The following is a 26,011-nucleotide window of genomic DNA, read 5'->3' on the forward strand; positions in this document are numbered from 1 at the left end:
TGTTGGTTGGCAGCAATGCGGGGGACGGCTGCGGCGGCTAGGTCCGAGATCGGACAGCCGTCGCATCCTTGGATTTCATATCCCACCTAAATAAAGGATTGCGTGTAAGTCGTCCGGGAAGAGTTCTTGACAAGAACATAAGAAGCAGCGCCCGCTTCCACAGTGCATCAACTTCATTCTGGTCATTCTCATAGAGAACCCAATTCAAAAGCCTCCCACAACCTAGAAAACCATGGCGGAACAGAAAGAAGACAAGTGGTCGTCCGAGGTGCGGGCTCTCTTATCTCATACGCGCTGGTAGTCGTGCTTTCCGATCGTGACTGACGCAGCCCAGGCCTACCAGCACTCCGCCTCTTTCGTGCCCAAGCTGGCCACCAAGGTGGTGCAGTGGCTCGACGTCCAGAAGGACGATGTCATCCTCGACATCGGCTGCGGTGGTGAGTCGGAGCCCCCGGGCTTTTGCTCCACACTCAAGTTCCTCTTCCCGAAACAGTCCTAGCAGATATGGCGAGAGAAGACGTTGACATATGAGCAGACGGCGTCCTCGACGTCGAGTTCGGCAAGATCCTGGCCCAGGGGACAGGCTCCCTGCACGGCATCGACGCCTCGCCCGCCATGATCTCGGCCGCGAAGAAGGCGGTTGAGGGGGCGGGGCTGTCCAACTGCGAGTTCGAGGGTAAGCTCACACAGCCCCCCCCCCTCCCTCCATCCATCCATTCATCCCCGCCCTCACTCTCTCCCCGACTAACACGCGCGCGCAGTCCTCGATGCGACCAAGATGGCAACGTCCCCGACCCCGGCCCTGCACGCGCCCACCTTCACAAAGGCCTTCTCCAACGCGGCGCTGCACTGGATCCTCCGCGCGCCGGGGTCGCACGTGCCCGTCTTCTCGTCCGTCCGCGACGCGCTGCGCCCCGGCGGCGCGCTCGTCCTCGAGATGGGCGGGCTCGGCAACGTCCTCGAGATGCGGACGGCCCTCGTCATGGCGGTCGCGCGGCGCGTCGACGGCGGCGTGGCGGCGGCGGCGGCGGCGGACCCCTGGTTCTTCCCCGACGAGGCCTGGATCACCCGGGCGCTCGAGGAGGACGTCGGCGGGTGGCGCGTCGAGCGCGTCGAGCGCGAGTGGAGGCCGACGCCGGCGGACCGGGGCGGCGTCGAGGGCTGGGTGCGGCTGATGGGCAAGGACCTGCTGGACGCGGTGCCGGCGAAGGGGGGCCAGAGGGAGGAGGCGGTGCGGGAGGTCGTCGAGGTCCTGGAGCACGTCTGCAGGACCCCCGAGGGCGGGCGCGCCATCGGCTACGTGAGGCTCAGGTGCTTGGCGAGGAAGCTTTGATCACGGCCGGGAAGTGGAGGGCGAAGGAGAGGGGGGGAACAGGTACGATCCGTGAACTGCTTGGTCTCGGGCTGAATGAAGTAGTTCGACGGCGTGGTACTGGCAGCCTGTCTGGCGTTAGAGACCGTGTAGAAAGTCTAGCAAGGAACCGCCGTGCGTGTTCGGTTGTCAAATGACCATGGTCACATTCGGAGCTGATTGGCAACGATTCCATTCAGAGGTCGAAGAGAAAAGAGCATAACGTAAGGCATTAATTCATATCTATCATCTATATTGGAACCAAGAGCCTTCCCAGCATGCGACCCAGCGCCATGTACCACTGGGAATCAACGACCGGCGTCCGTTACAGTGGCTTGGTCGCAAACCCCAACTGATTATTGCCGCCGTGGAAGACGACGAACTGCGACTTGAGAAACACGTCCCCGTAGATCGCAAAGGGCAACTGGCCGACGCTCTGGATTCCTCCAAAGCACATGGACGACGTCTCGACGGTCTGCCCGTCCACCGGCGCAAACTTGATGAACTCGCCGGGCACGACGGCCTTGTACGTGCCGAGGTCGACGGTGAACGAGGGGATCTGTTGCTGGCAGCCGAAGACGAAGCCGCCGTTGGTCGCGTCAAACTTCGCGCCGGGAATGTTCTGGTAGTACGCCGAGACAATGGCGTCGGGCAGAAGCATCAGCGTCGTGCCCGTGTCGGCAATGGCCTGGTGCGGCATCGCGGTTGTCGCGCCGCCGTCGCCGACGCCGAAGCCCTGCGCGGTGAACTGCCAAAAGCCGGCAGTCGCGTTGGCGGGGATGAAGTTGATCTCCCCGGTGAACTCTGTGGTATCCAGGAAGCCGAAGTTGTAGCTGCCAGCTAAAAGATAAAAAAAAAGGGCTGTGAGTGTTCTGGTCCGGTAAAAAGGCACGAAGAAGGAAACAGGAGGGGGGGGACTTACCTGCGCCCTTTTTGAGGTTTGCCGTGAAAAGCGGCATCGCGAGGTTGGCCATGGCGTTCTCGAAAAACGTCTTTTGCTTGGCCGGTTGCACGGTGTTGATGGTTCCAAAGGCGAGGCCAACCAGTCCAGACTGGTTCGCGTTTCTGGTGAAGGAGGCAGATACCTGGGTCGCCGATTCGATGGCCTGGCTCTCAACCGTCACGCCGCCGATGGTGACGGTGTCCATGTAGACGTTGCCTTTCGACGAACTGCCGTCACCGTAAGAGATGGACCATGTCGCGCCCTGCAGGGCTTTGGCACTTGAGCTGGCTTGAATGTTATATATAGTCTGTCCCGCCACCTCAGTCACCGGCGTCTCGCTGCTAAAGACCCAGAGATCCGAGGACCCGGTGTCGAAGTCCAGGTTCAGCGTTTGAGGCGGAGTGCCGATCTGGACGGGGCAGAGATACTCGCTGTCGAACTCAGCAGGGATCGCCGCGACCTCTCCTTGATGATTGTGAGCTCGAATACGATGCGGACTTGGGCGTACACAAACTTACCCTTTGGAGGAGTTGCCGTGCCGTTGCCCTTTTTGCCGCCTCCATCCCCCCCTGGCGCCGTGGCTGTGCCGTTGCCTTTCGAGCCTCCAGCTCCCGCGCCTCCTTTGCCTTTTCCGTGTCCCCTGTGTCCACCGTTCCCTCCATTGAGCAACCCAAGTTCCGCGAGAATCTGGTCGATGAGCGAGAGTAGTTCATCCGGGATTTGCTGTCCAAACTTGGAATAGGCTCTGGCCAAAGCAACGGGCCCTCGACGAGAACCGTAGTAGAAGTTGGGGTTAGGCACCTGTTCAATCCGAAAGGCCGCGCCGCCCAAGGTGGCTATTTCAAACTTGACAGGTTTAGCATCCGCTGGATGGGCCACAAAAGGAATGAATGCTGCGACTGCAGCTGACAGCCGCATGATGACTTGGAGAAGGGAATGGCCTGGCGAAGGAATGAAGCCAGGAAGAAAGCTCGCAGAGCTGTATAATGACAAGACCGGAGAAAATGACCAAAAATCGTTCAACGAGTTTAGAGAACAGAAGGCCCATAAGAGTGGAGGACCATCGGGAGTTAAGCAAATCAAGCTTCTGCCAAGTTCGCTCTTCTCTGTGGCAGCGCATAGATCGACCAAGGGGGCCGTTTCGAATTGCGCGGAAACTCCATCGCGAGTTGGATCGCCAACCAGGCAATGACGAATCACAAGGGAAAAGAGGACATCCCACTATTATGGGGGTGCGACAACTGGATCTTGACTTCAGCCCCGGGAGCAGCATCTTCCGATCTTTGTTTTCCCGCCTCGTCCTTCCGCGGTTACGGGGCGAATTGAACTCGAGAAAGAGATTCGCGTCAAAGTAGAGGACCTGCGACAGTCGATCATTCGTATCCTCTCAGAACGAGACCGTCCTGCGGACACTGTCCTGTACAAAGAGGTGGCCAGCTGGAGCGGCCGTACACTTGGTCCGAAACACTACGAGCCAGACATGCGACCCCTGGCGAGAATCTCGTGATGCCGAAGTTCCGGGGCCGGGGTGAGAGCGCCGCCTCAGCCAACATTCTGTCCGCGGAAATTGACGAGGTCCATGGAGTAGAATCATGGCCATCGGTTGATACCGAAGAAGAATGGAGGCAGATACCCATCATCTGAACTCTGAATAGAAGCGAAAAGTTGCGATGAAGGCGGTTGGGTCAAATGTTGCCCTGCTCAGCCAGAAGCCAATCAGCACAGCGTGCACAAAGCCCGATGGGGAGCCCGACCGCAACTGTCCGACGAAAAAAGTTGGTCAGTGTGCGTGGAGGTTCATGCGGACTGAAACACCATCAATCCTCAATGGCCCATGTGAATCAGGACACCTCCTTATACCCCTCCGACATCCTGAAATGTAACGGGAAGCCATCCATGAACGTCTTAGCAGAAGTTGTCCATGGACACCGGCTACCCCCGAGGTTGCTTGCTATATGATATGGCCTCGGCCCCGGGGCTCGAGCTGAGCGTTGTACCTAAGATGCTGTCAATCCTCGGCGTAGCAAGGGATGTCGTCGGAATTGAGGCCAGGAACAAGCAAGGGATAGATAGTGCCATCGCTTGGCGGAGTCGATCGCTGCAAGTTTAATCTTTCCAACATGCCGCTGCCTTGATTTTGCGCCCAAATCCTACCCATCCTACCCATCCTATCATGTATTGGCCACTTCCTGAGTAAGAGCCTCGGTTGAACAACCAATAGCTGTTGCCGTCGGGGATTCTGCTTGATTCAAGGTTCAGAGTGTTGTTGTTCGTAGCCAAGGTAAGCTAGAGTTTACAGGTCGGTTCAGTAGTCCCGGCAGTGCACTGAAGACAGAAAAAGAAAGCCCCAACCAACTGGAGTCTGAGGCTGTAGCTTCCAGAATCTATGAGCTCGATTAGTCATCGACTGCCTGCCCCGCCACCCCGCCGGGACCTTTGTCGGGCCAGCCAAGACCTACGAAGCCAGTGACATACTAAGCCTCGCCGCCCGATTCAACGTCCTATCTCCGAAAAGGCATCCAGTCTTGTTACGCGTCTTCGTACGTGTCATTCACCACTTACCATGCGAATAACTTCATATCCGCTCTTCCCGGCCATCTACCCTCTGGCGCTTTTCTTTCTCTCTCCGATGCCCCGCCGTCATCTGTGACTTCATCCTACATTCTCTCCTGTTCTGTTCTTCCCGATTTCGGATATTGTTCATCGCACCTTTTGCTGCTGACGACAACACTACAACACCAAGATGCCGGAGCACGACGCTCTTGTTGCGACATACTCCCATTTGGCGGACTTCCCGCGCGCGAGCGATGCGCTTCGATCGCTGAAGAAGGTGGCTTCTCTGGTGAAGCCCATCATGCGAGCGCGAGGATGGAAGGTGCAAGAGCTTGCCGAGTTCTACCCAGAGCAAGCAAACCTTCTCGGTTAGTGTAAGAATGTGGCCTCCCTTGACTGGCGACTAACTTTGCTCTAGGTCTCAACATCAACAGGGGCCAAAGGATCCTGGTCCGTCTGCGATACCCCGGTGACCGATCCCTCTTCCTACCTATAGAACAGGTTGTCGACACCATGCTTCACGAGCTTTCCCATATTGTGTTTGGGCCACATGATAGCAAATTTCATGCACTTTGGAACCAACTAAGAGACGAACACGAGGCACTCGTACGCAAGGGTTATACAGGTGAAGGCTTTTTGTCAGAAGGTCACCGGCTGGGAGGCGGCCGGATACCCATGCATGAGGCTCGCCGGCTTGCTCGGATGGCCGCTGAGAAGCGTCGTTCGTTGACAGCCGGTTCGGGACGGAAACTCGGTGGTTCTGGACCTAGTATAGGCTCGGACATCCGGCGAGTAATAGTTGGTGCCATCGAACGCAGGAATAGCACTCTTCAAGGATGTGGCAACACCAACCACAACGACCGAGAAATACAACAAATTTCCGAGACAGCCACAAGAAACGGCTTCCGCACCCAAGCCGAAGAAGATGCAGCCAACGAAGCTGCCATCGCGCAAGCGCTGTGGGAGCTCGTACAAGAAGAGGAGCGTCAACGCTACGGCGGTTACTACATCCCGCCGAGCGCACAGAACCCCACCGGTAATGGCGGCGGTTCGGTCATGGGAGTTGACGGGACCAAAGGCAATAGTGTACCGCCTTCGATCCCGGGACCGGCGACTAGGCCTCCGCCGTCGCCGAATCCTCCACCATTGCCGAGACCCGAGACCCGGCCTCCTGTCGTTTCTGCACCAGCACCCCAGTCGGCTCCGCAACAGGGTTGGACATGCGGGGTCTGCACCCTTCATAATCCCGCAACGTTCCTCTGCTGTGACGCGTGCGGCACAGAGCGCGGCCAGGATGCTCAACGTCAGGCGTGGACGCCAAATGCCGAAAAGCGCGAACGTCAGCGGGCATCAGTAGCCGCGACGACGAGAAAGTCATCAAGGCCAGAGACGATCGACCTTACAAGCAGCCCGCCAAGGTCAAACGGCACCGGCAGGGCAAACGGCGGTATCCGTCAACCCCTGGGCCCAGCTGTACAAAAACCGGCAACTTGGCAATGTTCATATTGCGGAACGGTGATGGAGCGACAATGGTGGACATGTTCGACCTGTGGAGTCATGAAAGACAATTCACGCTGAAAGAGCGGGGATATCAGAGGAAGCAAGGGATGGATGAACTCGGAAGGCAGGAGAGAAGGGGGTCGGTCCACCGCTGGGTCCCTTCAGGGTCCAAATGACGACATTGTCGATGATACCCCTTGCGCGTGGAGGAGATGTAGTCCATGCACGCAGCATCAACGTCGTTTGTATTGTCGGAAACACGAAACGTAGGGCTGTGTCGCCAACCCGCGACGAAATGACATAAGAATCGGGCGGCCCGAAAGAGGAGACCGCACGTTGTGACCCTTGTGCCATGCTGACAAGACTAGAATGAAGGATTGCAATAAACACGAGTCATTGCGCGGGTGTGACATGAGTGGCATCTACCAAGCACGTGCATGCCAAACAAAGCGGCGCCATCGCACGGAAGCCCTCGAGTGGCACAGGTTTTCTCCTACGGGGCTCCGTGTGTCTGTGAGGTTGGCGTCTCCCAAGGGCGGATTCTGATAGTTTGGCGGCTGAACGGGCACGTTCAAGTATCGAGGGGTGGGCTTTGCTTATGACATCATGACGTCGACGTCTGACAGAAGCGCTTGGGCAGAGCCCGTGCAGTCCGGATCGATTGGTCTCAAGCCCAGGGTCAGATGATCTGCGTTACGCCATGGAGCTCTGGTGGCACTGCAGGCGCGCCGGTATGGAGAAACCCACCAGGGGCCCTGGTCGGGGCCATCGGCCATCCCAGTCTAGGCGTCTTGAGAGCCTGCAAGCTAGACCTGTTGTGGTGACAGATCTACGATCCATGGAGAGACTGCGAAGTCTAGACGCAGGGCAAGTGTCGGCAACCCGTGCGTCCTCGGACGGGACAGAGCCAGTTCTTGCGTTTATCCGGACACAGCGTAGCAGGCACGACCTTCCGAGTATGGGAGGGCTTGTGAGTGGACGAGGGATGCTACAAAGACTCACCAAAAGATGTGATATATGCGTGTGTGTATGTGTACAGAGTATGTTCCAGTCATGCGCTGGAGAAGAACCCAAACGAAGCGGTAACGCGCTGCGGATATGCAACTAAGCAGCACAAGGCCTTGCGAGCACAAAGTCGAGAATCGATGTGCGTACAGAGTACGGAGTACCTGGCAGGCGACAGCATACGCAAGAATGATGGGATCGCCATATACGTAACGTTGATCGCGCTTTTGCGACAGCTGGAACGGACGAGGACGATGATGGGAACCAGCGGCGTAGGACGGTGTCCCTGAACGGAGATCAATTCTCATTTGATGGTGTGTTTGCGCCCCGTTCGAACCATCTCTCTTCCGCTACGAAATACGATACGGTACCACAGAGTGTTGGTCGGGCCTGCTTGGCTCGGTGTATGTCGCATTCACAGCCCCGATAAAGAAAAAGGGCAGAGAGCAGAGACACAGTGAGAGACCGAGACCGAGACAACCCTCACAGGAAACAGCCTAAGGAAAATGGCAACCGGGGTTAAAAATTCTGGCGGTTAGGGGACGCCTATCAGACTAGACAGGCCTCGCAGACCGGGCTAGGCACGCGGATCGCAGCGGGATGAAGGAATGATCAGCGAAATGTCGCCCTCGGCGAAAGAAAAATGCCCCGAGTGCTGGCCGTAATGCGGTGGGAGATGCGACCTCAAGAGGGGCGCCTTTTATTCGTACCTCAGTGGGAGAGCTCGCCTGGTGGTGGTGGTGGTTATGGTTGTTGGTGTATCTTTGGCCCGTCGGTCTGCACTCCGGAGCGATATGAGTGTCCTAGTCGGGGAAAGATGGGCAGTTGGGGGGAAGCCCGTTTCCTATTTTCCCAACTCATTCCCCGACTTTCCAACCCGGAGAAAGCACGCTGACTGTTGTTGAGGTTTGCCTCGGCGACTGGGGATTCCTCTATTGCCGTCATCGCGGACGGACAATTTCCAGACCCATCGCCGTCGTCACGCAGCAGCAAGGCAAGACCAAGTGTATGTAGGCCGACCCACGCAAGATTCTGTCGTGTGCTTGGCTGGGGGGTTTGGGCAGCATGGGCAGAAAAAAAAAAAACACAGAGGGAAGCCCGACGCCCTGGCAGTCGTGCAGTGTAAAACGAGGCGATACATCGGCGGAGGTGCCCTGCGGATGCACAACTCCCTCCTTCCCCGTGGTTGGGCCTCTCATTTCTACCACACCACACCATGGTCGATTCTAGTGTACAGGCCTCTCTCTCTCTCTATTGTGGGGTATTTGTGGGTGTTCCCAACGGATATCATCGAAGCCGTTCCATGCAGAGCAGGCGAGGCGGTTTAGTACATACGGTGAACTGTGTGTGGTGTGTACGTTCCATGCCACAACGAATGGGAGACCCCGGGGACTGCAGCATCTTGATCGCCTCACCGGCGAATCAGGCAACATGGGGCGATTCGCTGGCAAGACATATGTACCGTTGCGGCAGCAGCACCAGCAGGCATCTCCAAGCGACCCAAGCTTCGAAAACCAGTGTAAGGGGGTGAAGAGCATTTTGGTCCCGAGAGGAGCTTGGGGCTGTTTGCAAGGCGAAAAAGAAGTGAGGGACCCCCCTCCCCCCCCCCCCACCCCACGATTCGGAGGGAGATAGGGTTGAAATCGGGAGGCAAGCCGGTCGCTGGCGGCGTCTGGTGTCCCGAACAGCGTCGAAACCATGGAAGACCCCCGTCTCTTCGTGTCCCTCGACGCTGAAAGGAAGTTGGCACGTCGGGTGGTTGAATGGTAGAATTGGACTGACGCAGGCAGTGGGCAGAAAAAAAAGCGAGAAAAAAAAAAAGCCAAGAAAAGTCTGCCCTCGTTATGGACTAACTTATGAGGGCAAGGGGGACGCTCCTTGACCGGAGGCATGACCCAGGCACGCGGACTCAGGGCAAGGTCAGAGTTTCCAGCGGTCAGCACAGGGTTACGGTCCACTGAAGCATAGTGGGTGGGGGGCTAGACACGGCCATAGTACGTACCTACCTCACCACAGAGGCGCATACCTAGGTATTATCTATGCTTGATAGTTTAACATTAATTGCTACAGCATACGTATCGTAGTACTCCTGGATCATATACCAGGCGAGGAGAGAAACGGCGATATTTGGTGCCAAAGAGGGGAAGAGGAAGCAAAAAGAAGGGTTCGCCGACTTCGCCTGGACTATACGTGTAGGTATCAGGAGGGTGGTAGCCAGGCGACTTGGGTAGGGGGGGGGGCTACGTACTTTTTTGACCCCATCGACGCCTTTCACCAATTCCATGTTGTCCTGCGCTCGACTTGTGCATCCGCCGCCCACTTTCCCATGGGCGACAGGTCGGGAATGCGAGTCCTTGTGCCTTTGTGCCTTTGTACCCCCCCTTCCTGGTCATCTCGGATACAAGGATACCCTACGTACTACCGTACCTTACATGATTGGTAGGTAAGCTTAGTAAGCTAACGCGTTTTTGTGTATATGCAGAAAAGGGAGACACACAATGTAGCCAGTACCAGGCAGTTTAGCCCATCGCCTGCGGTTGCATTGTGTCAGTGTGGCCACTGAAGATCCCTCCTCCCCCTTCTTTGGAATGCTGGAACGGAATGGATGGCCACCGGCTCGGTGGAACACTCTGTCTGAGATACTGCTCATTGTCGCCTCCCCACGCCCGCCCGTCGATACCTAGTATAGTGTAGTGTAGGTAAGGTACCCTGGACTGTGGATTCTGGACTCTGGAATCCTTCCTCGCTTGACCGAATCGGGAATCGGGGACATTGACCCATGGAATGGCGAGAAGCAAACGGGTCAAGGTGTGCGGGTTGTAGTGTAAGCCTGCAAGGCGAGGACGAGGATGAGAGCGGCAAGATTTGCCTTCGCGATGCGTCTCGTCCCACGGTCCGAGCAGAGTCCAGATAACAGAACGAACAGAACAAGAGGACAGAGAGACCAGAGGATATACGTCGTAGTAGTACGGATACACTACCGGTATGCGTACTACGAGCCACCACCCGGCCGAGCTTGGCCTCCAGATTTGGGAAACCCTCCCCTCCCTTTCTCCTCTTTTTTCCCCTTGCTCCCTGTCCTCCCATGAACCAGAGCCACGAGCCCAGTCCGGTTCTGGCCCATTGTTCCACATTCTCTTCCACCGCCGCCGAATCCCCCATCTAAGCACGCAGAGAATCCGCAATACGTGGGCCATTGTAGTCCCTGCCCAGTCACTCACCGCGTTTAGGTGCCTAATGTACGTAAACTACACGGACTGCGCGTGTGTGTTGTACCACCGCCCCCCCCCCCCCCCCCCCCCCCCCCTCCATCCCAGGTCACATACCCCCCAAGGCCTTTGCATGGGTTCGGCCACTCTCTCCTGCATCCCCTGATGCTTGATCGGTGTCGACGGGGGATGCAGCGCCTTCACTCTAAACAAAGTTTGGACTATGACGGTCCCCGATTCTGTTCGAGGACCTCTCTCTTGCTCTCTAGTAATAAACGTATACCGCATTCTTTGCGCTTCGATTTCCTAATTCCCCCCATCTTCCTTCAAAACCACGCTCCCCATGTTCCGATCCTCGAATCGTACACCCAAAGAAAAAGAAAAAGAAAAAAACCACCCACTACTACTAATCACCTACTGGCCTTGGTCTGGTCTTGGGCGATTGAGTGATATTTTCTTCTTTTTACCCAACGTGAGTGTGTGTGCCCGGTCCCTCCGTTCGGTTCTTCCCCGTTTCGCGAATCCTTCCGTTTTACCATCATCGCCATCCATCCATCCATCCATCCATCTACCTAGCCAGCTCCACTTCACTTCACTCTACTCTTCCACTTACCTACTCTGTAATCTTCTCCTCTCCCGAGAGCCAAGACCAACGGCGTAATAAGACTGCTGCAGACTTACTGCTGCACGCCGGCGTCTGAAGCTTGAGCGGCAGTCGTCTTTTGTATACCCCACCTCCATCTCTTCCCACTCCGCTGCTCTGCTCGTACGCCGTGTACATGGCATATCACCTGCTTTTCTGCACCTTCACCTCCTTCCGCTTCTGCTTCTGTTTCTTCCATCTCCCCCTCCCCTCCTCCTCCTCCTCCGCCGCCGCCGCCGCCGCCGCCGCCGCCGCTCTTAGCTCGCCACGTCTTCCTCGTTTCTCCTTCTCACATGGTTGTTGCGCTGCAATCTTAGACCTCTCACCATACCCCTTCCGGATCCAAACCCGCCATCCGAGCATTTTACTTTCTCCGTCGAGACAACCGCCCATCTAGACTAGACAAGACGGCGAGGTACTGACACGGACACACCCGCTATTTCTTAGTAAGCCGCTGCTGCTTCCTTGCTCACCCTACCTTGACCCTTCCTCCTCATTCCTTCGGCCGCTTCTTGTCCCCTCGACGACGCCACCGCCGTTTGCAGCTGAGCCTAACTTGTTCGAGAATCCTCTCCGCGGCGCCCCAAGTCTCATCTCCTTTCACCTCGACCGCTGCCGCAGGCCGTCTCGTGCCTGCTTGCGCCTCCCTTGTCAAGCAAGCCCTGACGGCTCCGATCCCAGCCGCCGTTGTCGCTTCCGCCAGTGCTTGATCCTTTGATCCAGGCCATCTTGAGAGACGTGCGGACTAACAGATAGGAATAGCGGCGCCCGCGCACACCTTCATACTCAATATCTTGTAGTGCCGAGACCGAGCCTAGGCAGTACACAATCACACCGCATTCCCAGCGAGCAGACCCGTCCGGAAACCGGTCCAGAATACGGCAGTCTAGAAGACCACACGCCAAGGGAAACTCACGCAAAATCGACTTGAACCATCACAAACGAGGCGCCGCGCCATGCTCTGCTCCGCCTCCTACCCCCCCACGATCCTCTAGCAACCTGCTTTGCCGCCACCGTAGCTGCTTCCTTCCTCCCCCGCCCACTCGACGAACCCGCTGTCTGACTTGGCTGCAATACTCGCCCACCACCTCGAAACCTCCTCTCCGCACATCCCTACCTTCCTACCAATTCGCCCTCACGCCGACGAGGTTCACCTGCGAGCCGCAGCTTCCCATGCGCGGGCGAATGCCGTCATGTCACCCCTCAAACCTCTCGTCGCCAACAACCACGCTCGTGGCAACGCTCCCGTAGTTGCCCCCCTCAAGACGGCTCTGCCGCCTTCTTCTGGAGAAAGCGGCTTCAACTTCGACACAACATCGCAACCCGAGATCGGTTCAATGCGCAGCGATGGCGCACCAAGCACGACCAGCAGTAGCGGTCGCTTCTTCCGCGAGAACTTGAACCTGGCAGCCGCCGACGGCAAGCGCTCACATTCTGCAAGTCCGTTTCGCATATCCATGCCTTACATCACCCCTGGCCAGCTCGCATTCTCCGCCATGCAATATCTTCCCGTCCCGTTGTTGGTCCTCAACAATCTCAAGACCGTGGTGCTTGCAAACGAAGCAATGGGCAGGATGCTGGGCATGACCGATGACGCGTTAGACGACAACTCCTACGTCGCCGAGAGGTTGAGGGGGCAATCGTTGTCCCAGGTGGGTATCGACATGATCCAGGAAGGGCGCCCCGTGTGGGTTGGGTGGGAAGCGTTTTTGGACTCCCTCGTAGTCGAAATGGGCGCGAGACAGACTTCCAAGGACGCCGCCGACCTGTTCGACCAAGGTTACGGCGGGGAAGCGACGCCGACACCCCATTCTCTGGCTCCGCCGTTGCTGGATACCCAGCCGAGCCCGTCGGCGGTCAAAGATGCCGTGGTCGATGTTGTCATTTCCAGGAAAGAGCTTGGTAAGCCCGGATACGATTCTCGGAACAGGTCAGGTGCATCGGAGCATCAGGTCTATGCCAAGATGATTGTGACGATATGGGAAATCGAGGATCACCAGGTCTACTTCACCCTGACCTTTACGAGCTCTCAATCACCGTCGTCATCGCTCGTCTCGAGTCGCAAAGCCGTGGCAAAGCCCGCCATTTTGGAGCAAGCGGAACGCAAGACCATCTCAAATTCGAACCCGCCCTCCGTCAGCTCTAGTCACGACTCGAGTTCGCCGTCGTTCCGTATAAGCCCTAGCGCGGTCTCGCTGTCGTCGAGCCCGTTTCCTCCCATGGGCCCGCCCTCTACAGCAGCACACGCGGGCACGCCTTCTATTTTGCAAAAAATGATTCTCATGAGAGACGCCCTGCTCGACAACACAACGATGCCCATTCTTGCCATGTGGAAGGATGGCAGCGTAACGTTTCCCAACCGGGCCGCCCGTGCCCTCCTGCGCCACGAAAGCGATTTGGAAAAGTCCGCGGATGGATTCGACCTACTTCCCGGGTGGACAGTATACGACGCTGAGTTTTCTAGGGAGCTGGATGTCAGTGAGTACCCCATTTCCGTCCTCCTGCGGACGGAGAAGCCGTTCAGCAATATGCGTGTCGGAATGATCGTCGACAACGGCGAGAGGAGGGTTTACGACGCCTTGGGAGAAGCGATTCGAGACGATAGCACGGGCGAGTTTTTAGCCGGCGTGGTCACCTTCCGAGATGTCACTAAGATGACGGAAGAGATTACTGAGATAAGGGAGCGGGACGAGGAGCGTTTCAAGCTGATCTGCGACACTATGCCACAACTAGTATGGACGACGCGAGCAGACGGCTATCACGACTTCTTCAATACTCGTTGGTACACTTATACGGGCCTAACACCCGAAGACTCTTTGGGGCTTGGGTGGAAACATCCGTTTCACCCGGACGACATGCCCGAAACCATCAAGAGATGGAGACACTCACTAAAGACAGGCGACCCGTACGTAACCGAGTATCGGTGCCGCAGCAAAACTGGCGAATGGCGGTGGATGCTGGGCAGGGCTCTCCCGCTGAGAAATAAGGAGACTGGCGAAATCGAAAAGTGGTTCGGAACCTGCACAGACGTGAACGAAGGCATCGAGGCCAAGCTCGCGGCCAGGAGCACCAGGCAGCAGCTGCTAAGCGTTCTAGCGCACTCCCAAGTCACGATTTTCACCGTCAACACCAACCTCGAACTCACAATGTTGGAGGGTGCTCTCATCTGGGACAGCAACGGAGAAGGCAGCAAGCCTCCTCACTCGAGCTGGTTCATCGGACAGAACATGTACGAAGCCTTCAACCATCTCAACCCTCAGCTCAAGACCGGGGAGCACCCAAAGTTTCTGCGGCCCGTCGAAGACATCCTGGCAGGCGGGAAGACGGAAGAGGTTGCAGAACACGGCATGGATGGCCGTTGGTACCGCACGCGGTTCCTGCCGATTCTCGGCAAAAAGACCAAGGAAGGCATCAGCACCAACGAGACGTGCATCGAGGGCGTCATCGGTGTCATCATGGACGTCAGTGAGCTCAAGGAGAAGGCCGAGGGTCTCAAGGAGGAGTCCCGCGAGAAGAAGCAAGCGATGGCCAATGAGGCGGCCGCGAAAGAGGCCAACCGACTGAAGAGCCAGTTCCTCGCCAATGTTCGTGGTAGCCTATCCCGATCACAGAAGTACGCTGACAGCTGCACAGATGTCCCACGAGATTCGGACGCCCATCACTGGTGTGATCGGCATGGCCGAGCTGCTTCGGGACATGGAGCTCGATGCCGAGCAAACCGAGTATGTGGAGAACATACAACGGTCGGCCAACGCGCTCTTGACCGTCATCAACGATATTCTCGACTTTTCAAAGGTCGAGTCGGGACGCCTCGATATCGAGGAAGTCCAGTTCTCCCTGTCAGTCATCGTGACGGACGTGAGGAAAATGCTGAGTTTTGCTGCCGAACGGAAGAATCTCGACTTCCGTTCAGATATCTCCGGAGAGGTAGAAAACGACTTGGTTGTCATTGGAGACCCCGGCCGCGTACGCCAGATCATCACGAACCTATTGACCAACAGCATCAAGTTTACAAACCAGGGCTATGTCAAGTTCTCGGTCCAGAAGGAAAAGGAAACATCAGACAGCATCGTTGTCAAGTTCATCGTCGAGGACAGCGGCATCGGCATCGAGGAAGAGGTTCGGAAGAAGCTCTTCCAGCCATTCAGTCAAGGGGACGCATCCACAGCGAGGAAGTTTGGCGGTACCGGCTTGGGCCTGACGATTTGCAAGAACCTCCTGGAGCTCATGAACGGTAACATGACTTTGGAATCTACGCTGGGCAACGGAACCGTCGCGACATTCTGGGTCCCGTTCAGCAAGCCCCAACAACAACGTGGTGGCCCCTTGGTGCAAATCGGTTCTATACCGGACAGGCTGCAGTCCGAAATGAGCGTGTCATGCAACAGTTCTGAATATGAGCCACTGCTCAATACACCCCCCGCGTCTGGCGACTCTTCACAGTTTCTTTCGGACAAGAGCAGATCGCCCGCTCGACGGCTCTCCGTTCGAACGCCACCAGCCTCGGAAGAAGAGATGCTGCCTCATTCCGAACGCGCCAAGATCCGTGTCCTGGTGGTCGAGGATAAGTAAGTTATCCCTCAGTCCGTAGTTGCGCGTCGTGCTCTAACCTTAGTTTTCAGTGCCATCAATCAACAGATCGCCACCAAGACAATCATGAAGCTTGGATTCAGCGTGACGGCCGCATGGAACGGAAAAGACGCTCTCGAATACATGGCGGCAGCCAAACAAGGTAAGCACGCCAAGCCAGACATCATCCTCATGGACGTCCAAATGCCTGTCATTGATGGCTACAAGTGTACGCATCTATTGCGGCACCACGTGCCATACAAGGCGTACTTGCAAGACGTGCCCATTGTGGCAATGACGGCCTCGGCAATCCAAGGCGACAAGGAGAAGTGCACCAGGGCGGGTATGGATGATTACCTTGCCAAGCCAGTTAAGAGCAAAACACTGGAGAGGATGTTGGTTCGATGGAGTTTGGCCAGGAGGCCACAAAGACCCGTCGTCAATAAAGGCTCAGACAGCTCGATGTCGGACTGCTCAGACACGGCCGAACACTGCAGCAATGCGGAAATTCCCGGTGTCGGGCACGATCTGCCGGATTCGACGTCGCCACTGAAATCGACGCAAGCCGCCGCACATTCGAGGCGACAACAAGACCAGAGCCGAGAGGCAGACGTGGACAGCCGGGGTGATCCGGTGACGCCTCGGCCTCTGACCAGGAACAACTCGTATGAGCCGTCGCCGTTTGATCCCCCGACTTCAGGAGACCCCATCAAACCGATGCGACGGTCCGAGACGGATGAGCTCGCTTTGCAGGCCCAGCAAGGGAAGCTTATGGACGCTGCCGGGGACAAGAAGCTCCCGCGGCGAGGAGAATCGTTTCAGACGGTAGTCGCGGGCGATTCCTTGACGGAGGAAAACGTCGAGAGATTAGAAAAGGAGGAACATAATCGAAGATGATAACCACGAGGAGTTCGAACAGCCTCGTATCTTTCTGTGTCTACCAAAGACAGCCAGCACTACAGCGAGGCGCAAGGATGACGTGCCTCTTTTAATTTCTTTAGCAACACAATAGGACTGTACATATGGGTAGAGGAAATAAGGGAACAAAGGGCCGGAGCGCGGCAGGTCATGTTGCAATTTGGCATTTCGATCAGCATTATCATCATGAGGGGCAGGTTGGGATTCCCCGGTGACCGGATCGCACTGTGGAAACATATACAAAAACGGAGTGCCATCTTTTCCTTTTCTTCTCGGAAAACATGCCTATTTTTTTTCATTCTATTACTTTCCCCCTTTTGGCAAAGGAGAAGGGGAGAAGGATAGAAGCGGTTTGAGGCGAGGACCATTTGAGGGCTGGCATAACAAGGAGGGAGAGGCGCGAGGGGATGGGTCTCATGGCACCGAGCGGTTTTTTTTTACTGTATGCGTACATCTCGGTAATGCGTGCCGAGACAGGCCATCGATTGGGGATTGGCAGTGACGAGACTCTGCTTCCTGTTGCTCACGAGCTCAGGCTTTATTTTATTCAATCGAAAATTGTAATTTTCCCTTACGATCAAGACGATGCGGCTCGATTAAGACTCGAATCTCCAAAGATTAACTATGTACGGCCGAACGATGACTTGTGTTAGTTACCTCGAGCTGTGTCACCAGTATGGGCGCTTTGCTACCTACCCGGGAGGGGGGTTCTGGGCAGTGGCCAATGATTATGACCGGATGAATATACTGTACATTAATTCAGCTGGTACACATAGAGTAATGTGTCTGATTTTATGTCCCTTTTTGTATCTAGATCCACTCTCTTCTCCAAGTCTTTAAAAAAGCCTGTTAATGTGGTTTAATATTAGCTTGGTCTGAATGACTACACATAAATATAAAAAGACAACAATGAAGAGAACAGTCAGAGAAGGAGCTATAAATGACAGGAGTGATATACACGGTATATATATCTGGTACTTCCTATGTCAGGCGGGCAACGCCTGACCCCTAAGGTCACTCTAGGCATATTATGATGGGGCACTGTCTAACCCCCCCCCCCTCCTGCGTAGGTATGTAGCCTCCCACATCTTCCAGGCTCTATAGAGTGTGCTTATTTCTTTCCCTGCAAGTCAGAGTGGTCAACGGAGGATGCCCACGGTAAGGAGTTTCGGGAGTTGGTTGGTCAGCCTCCAGGCTACGCTGTCTGTCCTACCTCATTCCAACATGATATCCACTCGATCTTGCTTGCCAGAGAGAACCTCGCTATCCATTATGCCACTGACGTGGGCGTCTCCGATCAGCTCGTACATGCCCCGTCTCGTGGGTCTAATGACAAAGGGGACCTCGAACCCGAGCAGGACGCAGATCACGTCGCCCACCCTCGCCTCATTCGGTGACATGCAGAGCCTGCTCTCGGCCGTGAGGCAGAGCCGCCGCAGGACCCCGAAGCCGAGGATGCTCCTCTCGATCGACAGGCCGGTGGCTATGACGTTCAAACGCGCCTTCTCCGCCTCGCCCGGGTCCTCTGAGGTGAACCACGTGTCCATCCCGGTGACCATTGCCTCGAACTGCTCTGATAGGTCGACGTCGATGCGGTCGCTCAGCTGGGCCCGCTCGCACGTCAAGGCCTTCCACAGGGACGCAAGCCGCTCCGGGGCCAGGTCCCGGACGTTCTCTGAGCCCGAAGGCGACGCCAGGCGCACGCACGCCCTGTAATAATCGAGGTGCTTCAGCACGTGCCGGGCGGTCAAGGTGTTCATCTTGTCCAGCGGGTGCGGTATCCGTGCGGACTTCGGCGGGAGCGGCAAGTCAAACATGAAGACGCCGCGGTCCTTGACCATGTCCACCACGATTCCACTGCAACGGAGAACCTTGTCGTCAATGACTTGGATGGTCCCGGCCTCGGCTCCGCCGCCCGAGAACTTACCGTATCTGAAGGTGTAGGCCGGCAGGGTTTCGGCCTCCTGGAGGCGGAGGTCGGGCACCCAGGACGGCAGGCCGGGCAGCCGGCGCTTCTGCCAGCGGACGTAGGGGAGTCACCACCAGGGGTAGGTGGCGGTCGAGTAGACCGTTTGCGGCGCGAACGACAGCACGGCGAGGCTGCGCCTCTCGAGCCTTGGCGAAGCGGAGGTAGCACTCCTGGACGGGCAGCGAGGTTGTCGCGATGAATGTCATTGTCTCCCGGCCTGAAGTCTTTACGAATTTGCAAGCGAAAAATATTCAAAACATGACCAGCGCAAAGAATATCCGGAAACGGCCTCGGGGACAAACCCCTCATATCGAATGCTCGCCTGAGGAAACGCATTCTGCCAGCTCAAGTCCCCAAAAGCGATTGCATATGCAGAGAGCAAACTCTCAGGAGGCCCGAAATCTATATTCGAGTACAATGGTGTCGGTTCTTCACCGTGCTCGGTGCAGAGGGCAGGCGAACGGCCATACAAGCCACGCTAAGGACACTGTGTACCAGAATGTCCCCCGTCTCTTCAAAGAAGACAGCAAGGCAAGTTCTTTGAGGGGCAAAGCACCCCTTACTGGCTTTGGGAGAAGCGTGGAATCTTACAGGAGCGCCAATCTTACCATTCTTCGACTATACGACTGCGAATTGTTCCACAAAGATGTAGAAGACCGCTTTACCCGAACCCCATCACCATGCCTGGACCCTCCGATCCCCAAAGATCTTTGGCCTTATTTTGATGTTCTAGACGACGACGACACGGAACTCGCGACCTCAACGAGTGAAGATATCCGCATATCCAAACAGCTTCGTCAAGCGATGGAGGCTTTGGCAAACGCCGAACCGAAGTTGTTTCCCGGATGGGATGAAGAGCTTCGACCTCCTTACGTGCAGATCCATCACGCGAGCTCTTTCATCTGAATGAGGGCAGATACTGGAGATCAAAGCCGGCATGCCATTCAGTTGGTGGACTACGTAGAGGACACGTTCGGGCCATTATACGCCGAGGCTGAGCTGCTGTTTTCCCAAGGGCTGATGAAGAAAAGCCACATGAGGATGCTTTTCCGCCCTGACGAAGCTGTTGTCAGTTTTGAACAGGAACGGCCAAGGGGATTCGTCACTTCTGGAAGCTTGCTCACGTCGAAAGTCCCCTGGGAGCTGTGCTACTTCAGCTGGGAGTTCGACGAGGGTTTCACTAAATAAGAGAGAGTCTTCAAACTTGAATGGCCATCAAAAGAGGAGGGTCCCCTGAACATAGGAGAACTTTCAATGTACCCGTTGCGGTTGGATCGAACGGGTTCATTCGAGGCTGCATTGAGGAGATCCGGCGAAAAGTTTTGGTCGTGTCGAACGCGAAGATTCGTTGCCTACGACGCACCAAGTCCGCAATTCGAAATCCGTGCGGTGGGAAGCCCGTGTCTCGTAATATCAAACCATTGAAAGCTGACACCACACAGTCTAACCCAAGATACATGGTCGATATGGAAATGTACAACACTCTTCATTCAAGTGACGATGAGCAGGAAGAGGCCCCTACAAGTACACAGACCTTAGCGTACGAAGTCATGTGCCGAGATGAGCCTCCAAGTGGGCATTTCTTACTGCTACTGCCGCCAACGATTCTTGGTTTTGGCATGCATGACAAGAAGTGGAGTGAGTTGTGACCAGTAAAATGACGAGTCTCTCAATGGACGTGACTGATGAGTCTTGACTTCGACAGGAACGTTGCAGGTCGAGCACATCAGTGCCATCGAATGGAACAAGAACGCTTTCGAGCAGCTAGTACTAGATTACACCCATAAAGAGCTCATCGAAGCTGTGGTTCGGGGACACGTCTCGTCGGATGCGTCTCCTGATATTGTTGAAGGCAAAGGGAGAGGCGTCTTGCACTCATACGGTACAGTCGTTTTGCTGGATGAGAGTGATATATTTCTTGAGGAGCGCGAAAAGATGGATCTGAAAAGGAACGCTCTGGTGTCTGTTTTCCTCCGTGTCTTGGAGTACTATGAAGGTATCCTAATATTGACTTCTAACCGAGGTATGTGCTTGGCGACAGGAAACTGCCGGGCCCCGATCAGTTTGAAACCTTTATATTGGAGACTGCTAACCGGTACCAGTTGCCCATTTCGACGAGGCTTTCAAATCACGCATGCAGCTTACCTTGCATTACCCACCCATAGACCTAGGAGGTCGCAAACAAATCCGGGATAACTTCATCGATCTCTTGAAGCAGAAGGAAGTACTAATTGAAGCGTCACATGGCTCTGACCGCCCTGAAGGTGAAAAGGTTAACATTGCCATGTTGAAAGCAAGACGAGACGCACTGGCCGATGCAGAGTTGAATGGTCGCCAAATTCGGAACGTCGTTTCGACCGCACGCCAACTCGCCAGATTAAGAAACAAGGCAATGAGCTTTGGACATCTGCAAGCAACTATCAAGACCGTCAACGCTTTTGAAAAGCATGTGGAGCAGACACACGGCCATAGCGCGGAAGAATATGCTCGGTCAATACAATCACGGCTTGAAAGACAAGCAGCGATGAATCCGGCAATGAAACCCAGTTTCCGACGCTCTGGAGCAATTGCAACGTGCTCTGCGTTCGATTGGACCACAAGTTTGTTCTTGGAGCGAGAGACTTGTGCTTGATAAGAGCGTCTTCTGGCGAGCGTATAGGTCTCAGCACTCCTAGAACGTGACTGAGATGCATGTCTTGCAGCCGTGGTTTCATGTCTCCAATATCCAACTATATCCCTCTGAGACTGGCAGTGTCACCTATTCAGCTGGTTAGAGTGTGATTCTTGACTTAAGGGTTGGAGAAGAACAATGTTACGTTGCGCAATTTGCAGTACCAAACCAACCATGCCTGCTCCGAGACGTTTGGTGGTATTGGATTTCTACTTTTTGGGTCGCGTTCTGCAACTCATCCAAAGCTGTGCATTTGGCCTTTTGGAGCCAAGCACTCGCCTGCTCATCTCCATTGAGTTCTGTTTCCAGGTAGCGAACCGCATCCTGATATGCCTCTGCTGCGATATCTCTGGACCTATTACTACGTATTAGCTTCTGAGATGGCCATCTTGCTACAGGCAAACGTACATCTTGGTCGCTTTGAATGAACCCGAAGGCACCACGCGGCGGTTGACATTCAATAAACGCTATTGACTGACCAATGTGAGGTTAACGACAACAGGGATCTCCACGAAGAGTCACTTGTGGAAGCTAGGTCCCATTATTGATACCACAAAATTTCGGCCAAAATTGCCGCGGATCAATGTATCCAGAGGCCGTCTGAAGCTGGTTGAACGGAGATGTCTGCTGCAGCTCATATTTCGCCTGTATGATTTGGGTTATCGTTGGCTCGCGGGCCGGATTGATGAATATCTCGCTACCGACGCCCGAGCCGGAGACGAGTACCTCTCCTTTACCGACATGTATCTCCACCACATGGCTACGGAGCTCGCGGCCGCGATTATGGCCCGCCGGAAGTTGAGACTTGGTAGTATTTGGCCCAACTCGAAGCCTAACGCATGGTACCGCGCTATCTTCGTATGGTCCGACCGGGACGAGGATGGGTTGCAGCCACCGGCAACTTGGGCTTTTACATCGGCAAGGAAGGCCGCTGCTGGCTCACAGGCGCTTGACCATAACGACATCGACCGCCACGTCTCTCTCACAGTCGATGCGGAATGTCTACAAGGGGGCGGCGCGCCTCAACTTCGCGTACGCGGGTGGCTTCTGGGCATGTGCTTCTTCAATGGCCGTCCACGTACTAAGGTGGTCTTTCCATGGCCACGAGTGCTGTGGGAAGTCAGACCGTAGCTTTGGAGAAAGCTGGTTGTTTCTGCAGCTACCATGGCTGTGAAACGCTTTGGATACCTCCTCTGGAACCAATCATTGTAGCTGGTTGTGTGCCTGTTGGAGAGGTTTATGGACGATGACTTCCAGAAAGCAGTGGGGAATGAAGACGTCGAAGTGCTCGGCTCCACTTGACGTCCGAACGACGTCTTCGAGGTGGAGGAGCTTCTCAGGTACTCGTTCACCTGTCTCCGCGGAAGGAAGTAGCTCATCGTCGACAGATCAGTCGCAATCAGCGAACGTCTCTTGCAGTATGTATTCATGGCAAAAAATCAACTCTATTTCGATCATACCAAGTACAATGCTAATTCTGGAGTCGAGTGTGGTGTGAGTCACTCAGGACAGCCAATCGTAGGTCGGCTAAGCCGCGCGCCGTTCCGGGCGATTCGCCAGGGCTGAACGAACGACGTTGGTGGGATGGCCTGTGGGCAAAGATCGACGCCGGATGGAGCTCCGGTGCGGGCAGCGCGACAAGAGGGGTAGACGCACAGACCGCAGTAACCGCCGGGACTACTCTCAGCGGAGACCATGTGTCGTTTAGCCGCCGACCTTGGACTAGGGGTCTGGAAGATAAGGCGGGTGACGGGGATGGAGAAGCTTATAATCAGTGGCAGACGTCAGTCAGCCCACCAGTGTTGTACAAACTCGTAGAAGAGCATTTTCGTTCCCAACCGATCCTCCGTTCAAGAGTCACACAAGCCAACAATCAGTCCGGCCGAAAATACGGCGTCAAATGGACCCACTTTCCATCGGGAGCGGCGTTCTAGCCGTTGGAAGTTTCGCCTTCACGGCCTGCACTACGCTCCACAGCCTCATCCGCAGCTTGCAAAGTCAGAACAAGGACGCCCGCGCGCTCAAAGCGGAAGTCGGCGACTTGGCCGGGGTCTTAAGCTCGCTTCTGGAGACAATTGCGAGCAACCCAAACCTCGACTTTGAATTCCTCCAGCAGCCGCTCCGACGGTGTGGTCAAGCTTGCGAGGAGTATGGCAAAATCATTGCTCAATGCACAAAGCATTCCAATGACACATCGCGACCCAGCGTACGCGACTGGATCACGCAGAAGTATCTCCAAGGAGATATCAACGACTTCAGGGCCATGCTTGCCGCACACAAGTCGACCATTAATATCGCTCTTGCGAATGCCAACTTGTGAGTGAAGCTGCGTTGATTTTTGGACATCGCGCTGACCTCTGTCATCTCGCAGACGCATCGCCGCCATCTCGCCCGAGGTTCTCGACAGTTACAAGGACATGATTGCCGACACCACCAACGATCTGCAAACTCACCTGCAGGATATGCAGGAGAAGATCGACCGCCTCAAGGCTGGGGATGTTGAAGCTGTTGACCAAGTGGCACTAGAGTGGCATGCCTTGGCGGAAGAAAAGGAGAGCACCAAGCAAGGCCTCGAAATGTGTGCTCGCTTGTCTGCCCAGATCAATCAGTTCGAAGCGGCTTCGGCGGAGTCTGCTCAGTATGCGGAGCGTCCCTCGGCACACAAACACATCAAGACCGGCCTGAGTCAAGCTGGACAGTCCATTAAGTCACTCGTAGACCGGCTGCAGTCCCATGAGGCGCTCATCAGCAGCCAGCTGGAAGCGATGACTCTACAAGGGGCACTATCTGAGCCCGTCGCTTCCCAGCTCGAGCGCCTCCAGCAGACAAAGGAGAGCCTCAGCCAGTGTATCCGCATCGTGTCCGAAGCTGGCGAGCTAGCCAATGAACGCAGCAACGTCTTTGAGGACCTCACCTTGGCAGATAATAGCTACGCCTTTTCTGTCTCGACAGTGAACGATCTCGTGACAGCCCGGCGACTAAACCTCAGCGGGCGGTCTCGGCACTTTGGTGGGCAGGTCACAGACGAAACTGTACAAAAGTCTATAGACGCTCTCACACAATTGGACACGGAGCATCTTCGATACTCAGCCGGGGTGGATGGCCCTCGAAAAGCGACATATTCTGCCACGACAACAAATGGCTCGACGAACTCCAGGACTTTTCGTGATCGTTTCGGGCGGGGAGTCACACTAGCAGCAAAGAATGAATAAGATAGCGTCCAAGGTGTAATCCCGATCATGATTGCAGTTTGACACACTTGTATTTCATGTTTATACAACTACACAATACTTAGCATGCTTCGGTCCAAGCAGCCGCCGCTAACCTCCAGCACCTATTTGAAAATGACTCCCTGACACGAAACTCTGTCCGGACCCCAAGGCTCTCAGCAAATACGGAGGGTTTCTTTTGCACCTTCCCTCTGCTGCCTGTTTGGCACCTGCCACTTCCACGGCAACCACGAAGCAGCTACAAGTACCTGCCTAGGTTAGGTACTTCATGCCTCAGGGTGTACCTAAGTACCCGTCGGAGGTACGTACCTTACTGATTGCGCGTACCTAGCCTGTGTGTAGGGTACCTATATATACCTGCCCATCCTCCCACCTTTTCAACCTTTTTCTCTTCTTCTCTTCTTCATACTTACCTTCATGGGGGTGCTGGGGATCAAGAAATCCGGCATCCAGAGTGGGAGGCCTGCATTGCACATCGCGGTGTCGACCGCTCTCGATTGTCCTTCGGGACCATCGCTGTGGCAATTTTTGATATATCAAAACTCGAAAAGTTTTTCATTGTGTCCGCTTGCCTGGTGCAGCGATACGAAGAAGGACGCGGTGGCTTGCATGGCACCTCGATGAGGGCTGTTGCTGATGCTGCGGAATGAAGTTTTAAACCTGGATTGACGCAGTTGTTCCAACAATGAGTGCACACTGGTTCATTTGGCCCGTTTATCATGCTGAAAACGCCAGGCAGATTTCTATTGAGCGCGGAGGGGGCCCTCATTGACACAACGGTTCTATGTTGACGAGTCAAAGACACTCATTATTGTGGCCGGAAAACGCAGCGGTCCATCAGAGAGACACCTGCGCTCAAATGCGACCGAGGATCCGTTAAACACAGCCCGTGATAATATTGATGTCTTTTGAACATCTAGGTGGTTTGATGCACCCCAGTGTAGCTCACTTCGCGGGGAACAGCCCAAGTGGAACGCTGGAACGTCGCCCCGAAAATTGCATTAGGCGCTGGCGCAGAGTGCTAGCTTTGGAAATACTGAGCAGAGACAGGTGTTTGACGGTGTGCAGCAAGGCAAAGATTCCCTTACCGAGAGGAGGTCCCCAAATAAAACACTCGGTCCATTTTTTGATGACGATGTCTCTTCGTCCGTTGGCCAAGACCACCTTAGAGCGAGCTCTTATCTTAATATCGTGTCCATCGTCGTTTCTTTTTACATAGCTAGGCACCTAGCGTTCTAGATTTCAACTCTGCTTGTGTCGCAATATCTTCGTAGACCAGATTCTGACTTATGTTGTCACGTGCAGCTTGCAGGCCTGACGATCGCCTTCCACACCTGCCTTGCTAGCTCAGCTTTGCATCTGAGCCACCTCTCGGCTCTCACATTTCCTCGTTCAACCAATCCATCTCGCCAATTTATCTCGCGCGATTCGTATCTTTCTCACCGATACC

General features: G+C 55.3%; 10 protein-coding genes across 10 annotated transcripts; 7 read left to right on the forward strand and 3 right to left on the reverse strand.

Annotated features, from left to right (window-relative positions):
* Positions 1-108: 108 nt before the first annotated feature.
* On the forward strand, positions 109-1,333 carry LY79DRAFT_623967 (methyltransferase domain-containing protein; the record flags this gene model as incomplete). Its single annotated transcript, XM_060562080.1, has 4 exons — positions 109-268; positions 335-437; positions 536-676; positions 762-1,333. The coding sequence occupies exons 1-4, from the start codon at positions 233-235 to the stop codon at positions 1,331-1,333; spliced, it is 852 nt and encodes a 283-aa protein (XP_060419041.1). The 5' UTR covers positions 109-232.
* Positions 1,334-1,676: 343 nt separating this feature from the next.
* Positions 1,677-3,212, reverse strand: LY79DRAFT_506114 (eukaryotic aspartyl protease; the record flags this gene model as incomplete). Its single annotated transcript, XM_060553687.1, has 3 exons — positions 1,677-2,191; positions 2,274-2,759; positions 2,813-3,212. 3 exons carry the CDS (start codon positions 3,210-3,212, stop codon positions 1,677-1,679), a joined length of 1,401 nt encoding a protein of 466 aa, XP_060419042.1.
* Positions 3,213-4,764: 1,552 nt separating this feature from the next.
* On the forward strand, positions 4,765-6,861 carry LY79DRAFT_538880 (WLM domain-containing protein). The gene is made up of 2 exons (XM_060556776.1): positions 4,765-5,215; positions 5,266-6,861. The coding sequence occupies exons 1-2, from the start codon at positions 5,038-5,040 to the stop codon at positions 6,423-6,425; spliced, it is 1,338 nt and encodes a 445-aa protein (XP_060419043.1). The 5' UTR covers positions 4,765-5,037; the 3' UTR covers positions 6,426-6,861.
* A 100-nt stretch (positions 6,862-6,961) lies between these two features.
* LY79DRAFT_656064 (uncharacterized protein) lies at positions 6,962-9,768 on the reverse strand. The gene is made up of 5 exons (XM_060562679.1): positions 9,601-9,768; positions 9,207-9,331; positions 8,815-8,914; positions 8,063-8,080; positions 6,962-7,638 (listed from the first exon to the last, which is right to left on the reverse strand). The coding sequence occupies exons 1-5, from the start codon at positions 9,634-9,636 to the stop codon at positions 7,399-7,401; spliced, it is 519 nt and encodes a 172-aa protein (XP_060419044.1). The 5' UTR covers positions 9,637-9,768; the 3' UTR covers positions 6,962-7,398.
* A 2,629-nt stretch (positions 9,769-12,397) lies between these two features.
* LY79DRAFT_506643 (hsp90-like protein) lies at positions 12,398-16,670 on the forward strand (the record flags this gene model as incomplete). Its single annotated transcript, XM_060553744.1, has 3 exons — positions 12,398-14,788; positions 14,838-15,772; positions 15,827-16,670. The coding sequence occupies 3 exons, from the start codon at positions 12,398-12,400 to the stop codon at positions 16,668-16,670; spliced, it is 4,170 nt and encodes a 1,389-aa protein (XP_060419045.1).
* A 1,235-nt stretch (positions 16,671-17,905) lies between these two features.
* Positions 17,906-18,866, reverse strand: LY79DRAFT_666096 (uncharacterized protein; the record flags this gene model as incomplete). The annotated part of the gene is made up of 2 exons (XM_060563164.1): positions 17,906-18,706; positions 18,777-18,866. 2 exons carry the CDS (start codon positions 18,864-18,866, stop codon positions 17,906-17,908), a joined length of 891 nt encoding a protein of 296 aa, XP_060419046.1.
* Positions 18,867-18,918: 52 nt separating this feature from the next.
* Positions 18,919-19,566, forward strand: LY79DRAFT_576103 (uncharacterized protein; the record flags this gene model as incomplete). The annotated part of the gene is made up of 1 exon (XM_060559764.1): positions 18,919-19,566. One exon carries the CDS (start codon positions 18,919-18,921, stop codon positions 19,564-19,566), a length of 648 nt encoding a protein of 215 aa, XP_060419047.1.
* A 151-nt stretch (positions 19,567-19,717) lies between these two features.
* On the forward strand, positions 19,718-21,381 carry LY79DRAFT_286389 (uncharacterized protein). Its single transcript, XM_060552163.1, has 3 exons — positions 19,718-20,298; positions 20,366-20,683; positions 20,763-21,381. Exons 1-3 carry the CDS (start codon positions 19,869-19,871, stop codon positions 21,290-21,292), a joined length of 1,278 nt encoding a protein of 425 aa, XP_060419048.1. The 5' UTR covers positions 19,718-19,868; the 3' UTR covers positions 21,293-21,381.
* A 691-nt stretch (positions 21,382-22,072) lies between these two features.
* LY79DRAFT_586930 (uncharacterized protein) lies at positions 22,073-22,462 on the forward strand (the record flags this gene model as incomplete). Its single annotated transcript, XM_060560704.1, has 1 exon — positions 22,073-22,462. One exon carries the CDS (start codon positions 22,073-22,075, stop codon positions 22,460-22,462), a length of 390 nt encoding a protein of 129 aa, XP_060419049.1.
* A 651-nt stretch (positions 22,463-23,113) lies between these two features.
* On the forward strand, positions 23,114-24,985 carry LY79DRAFT_538923 (uncharacterized protein). The gene is made up of 2 exons (XM_060556777.1): positions 23,114-23,647; positions 23,703-24,985. The coding sequence occupies exons 1-2, from the start codon at positions 23,232-23,234 to the stop codon at positions 24,541-24,543; spliced, it is 1,257 nt and encodes a 418-aa protein (XP_060419050.1). The 5' UTR covers positions 23,114-23,231; the 3' UTR covers positions 24,544-24,985.
* Positions 24,986-26,011: the final 1,026 nt, after the last annotated feature.

The sequence above is a fragment of the Colletotrichum navitas genome (genome assembly GCF_030913465.1).
Source record: "Colletotrichum navitas strain CBS 125086 chromosome Unknown LY79scaffold_5, whole genome shotgun sequence".
Taxonomy (NCBI): Eukaryota; Fungi; Ascomycota; class Sordariomycetes; order Glomerellales; family Glomerellaceae; genus Colletotrichum; species Colletotrichum navitas.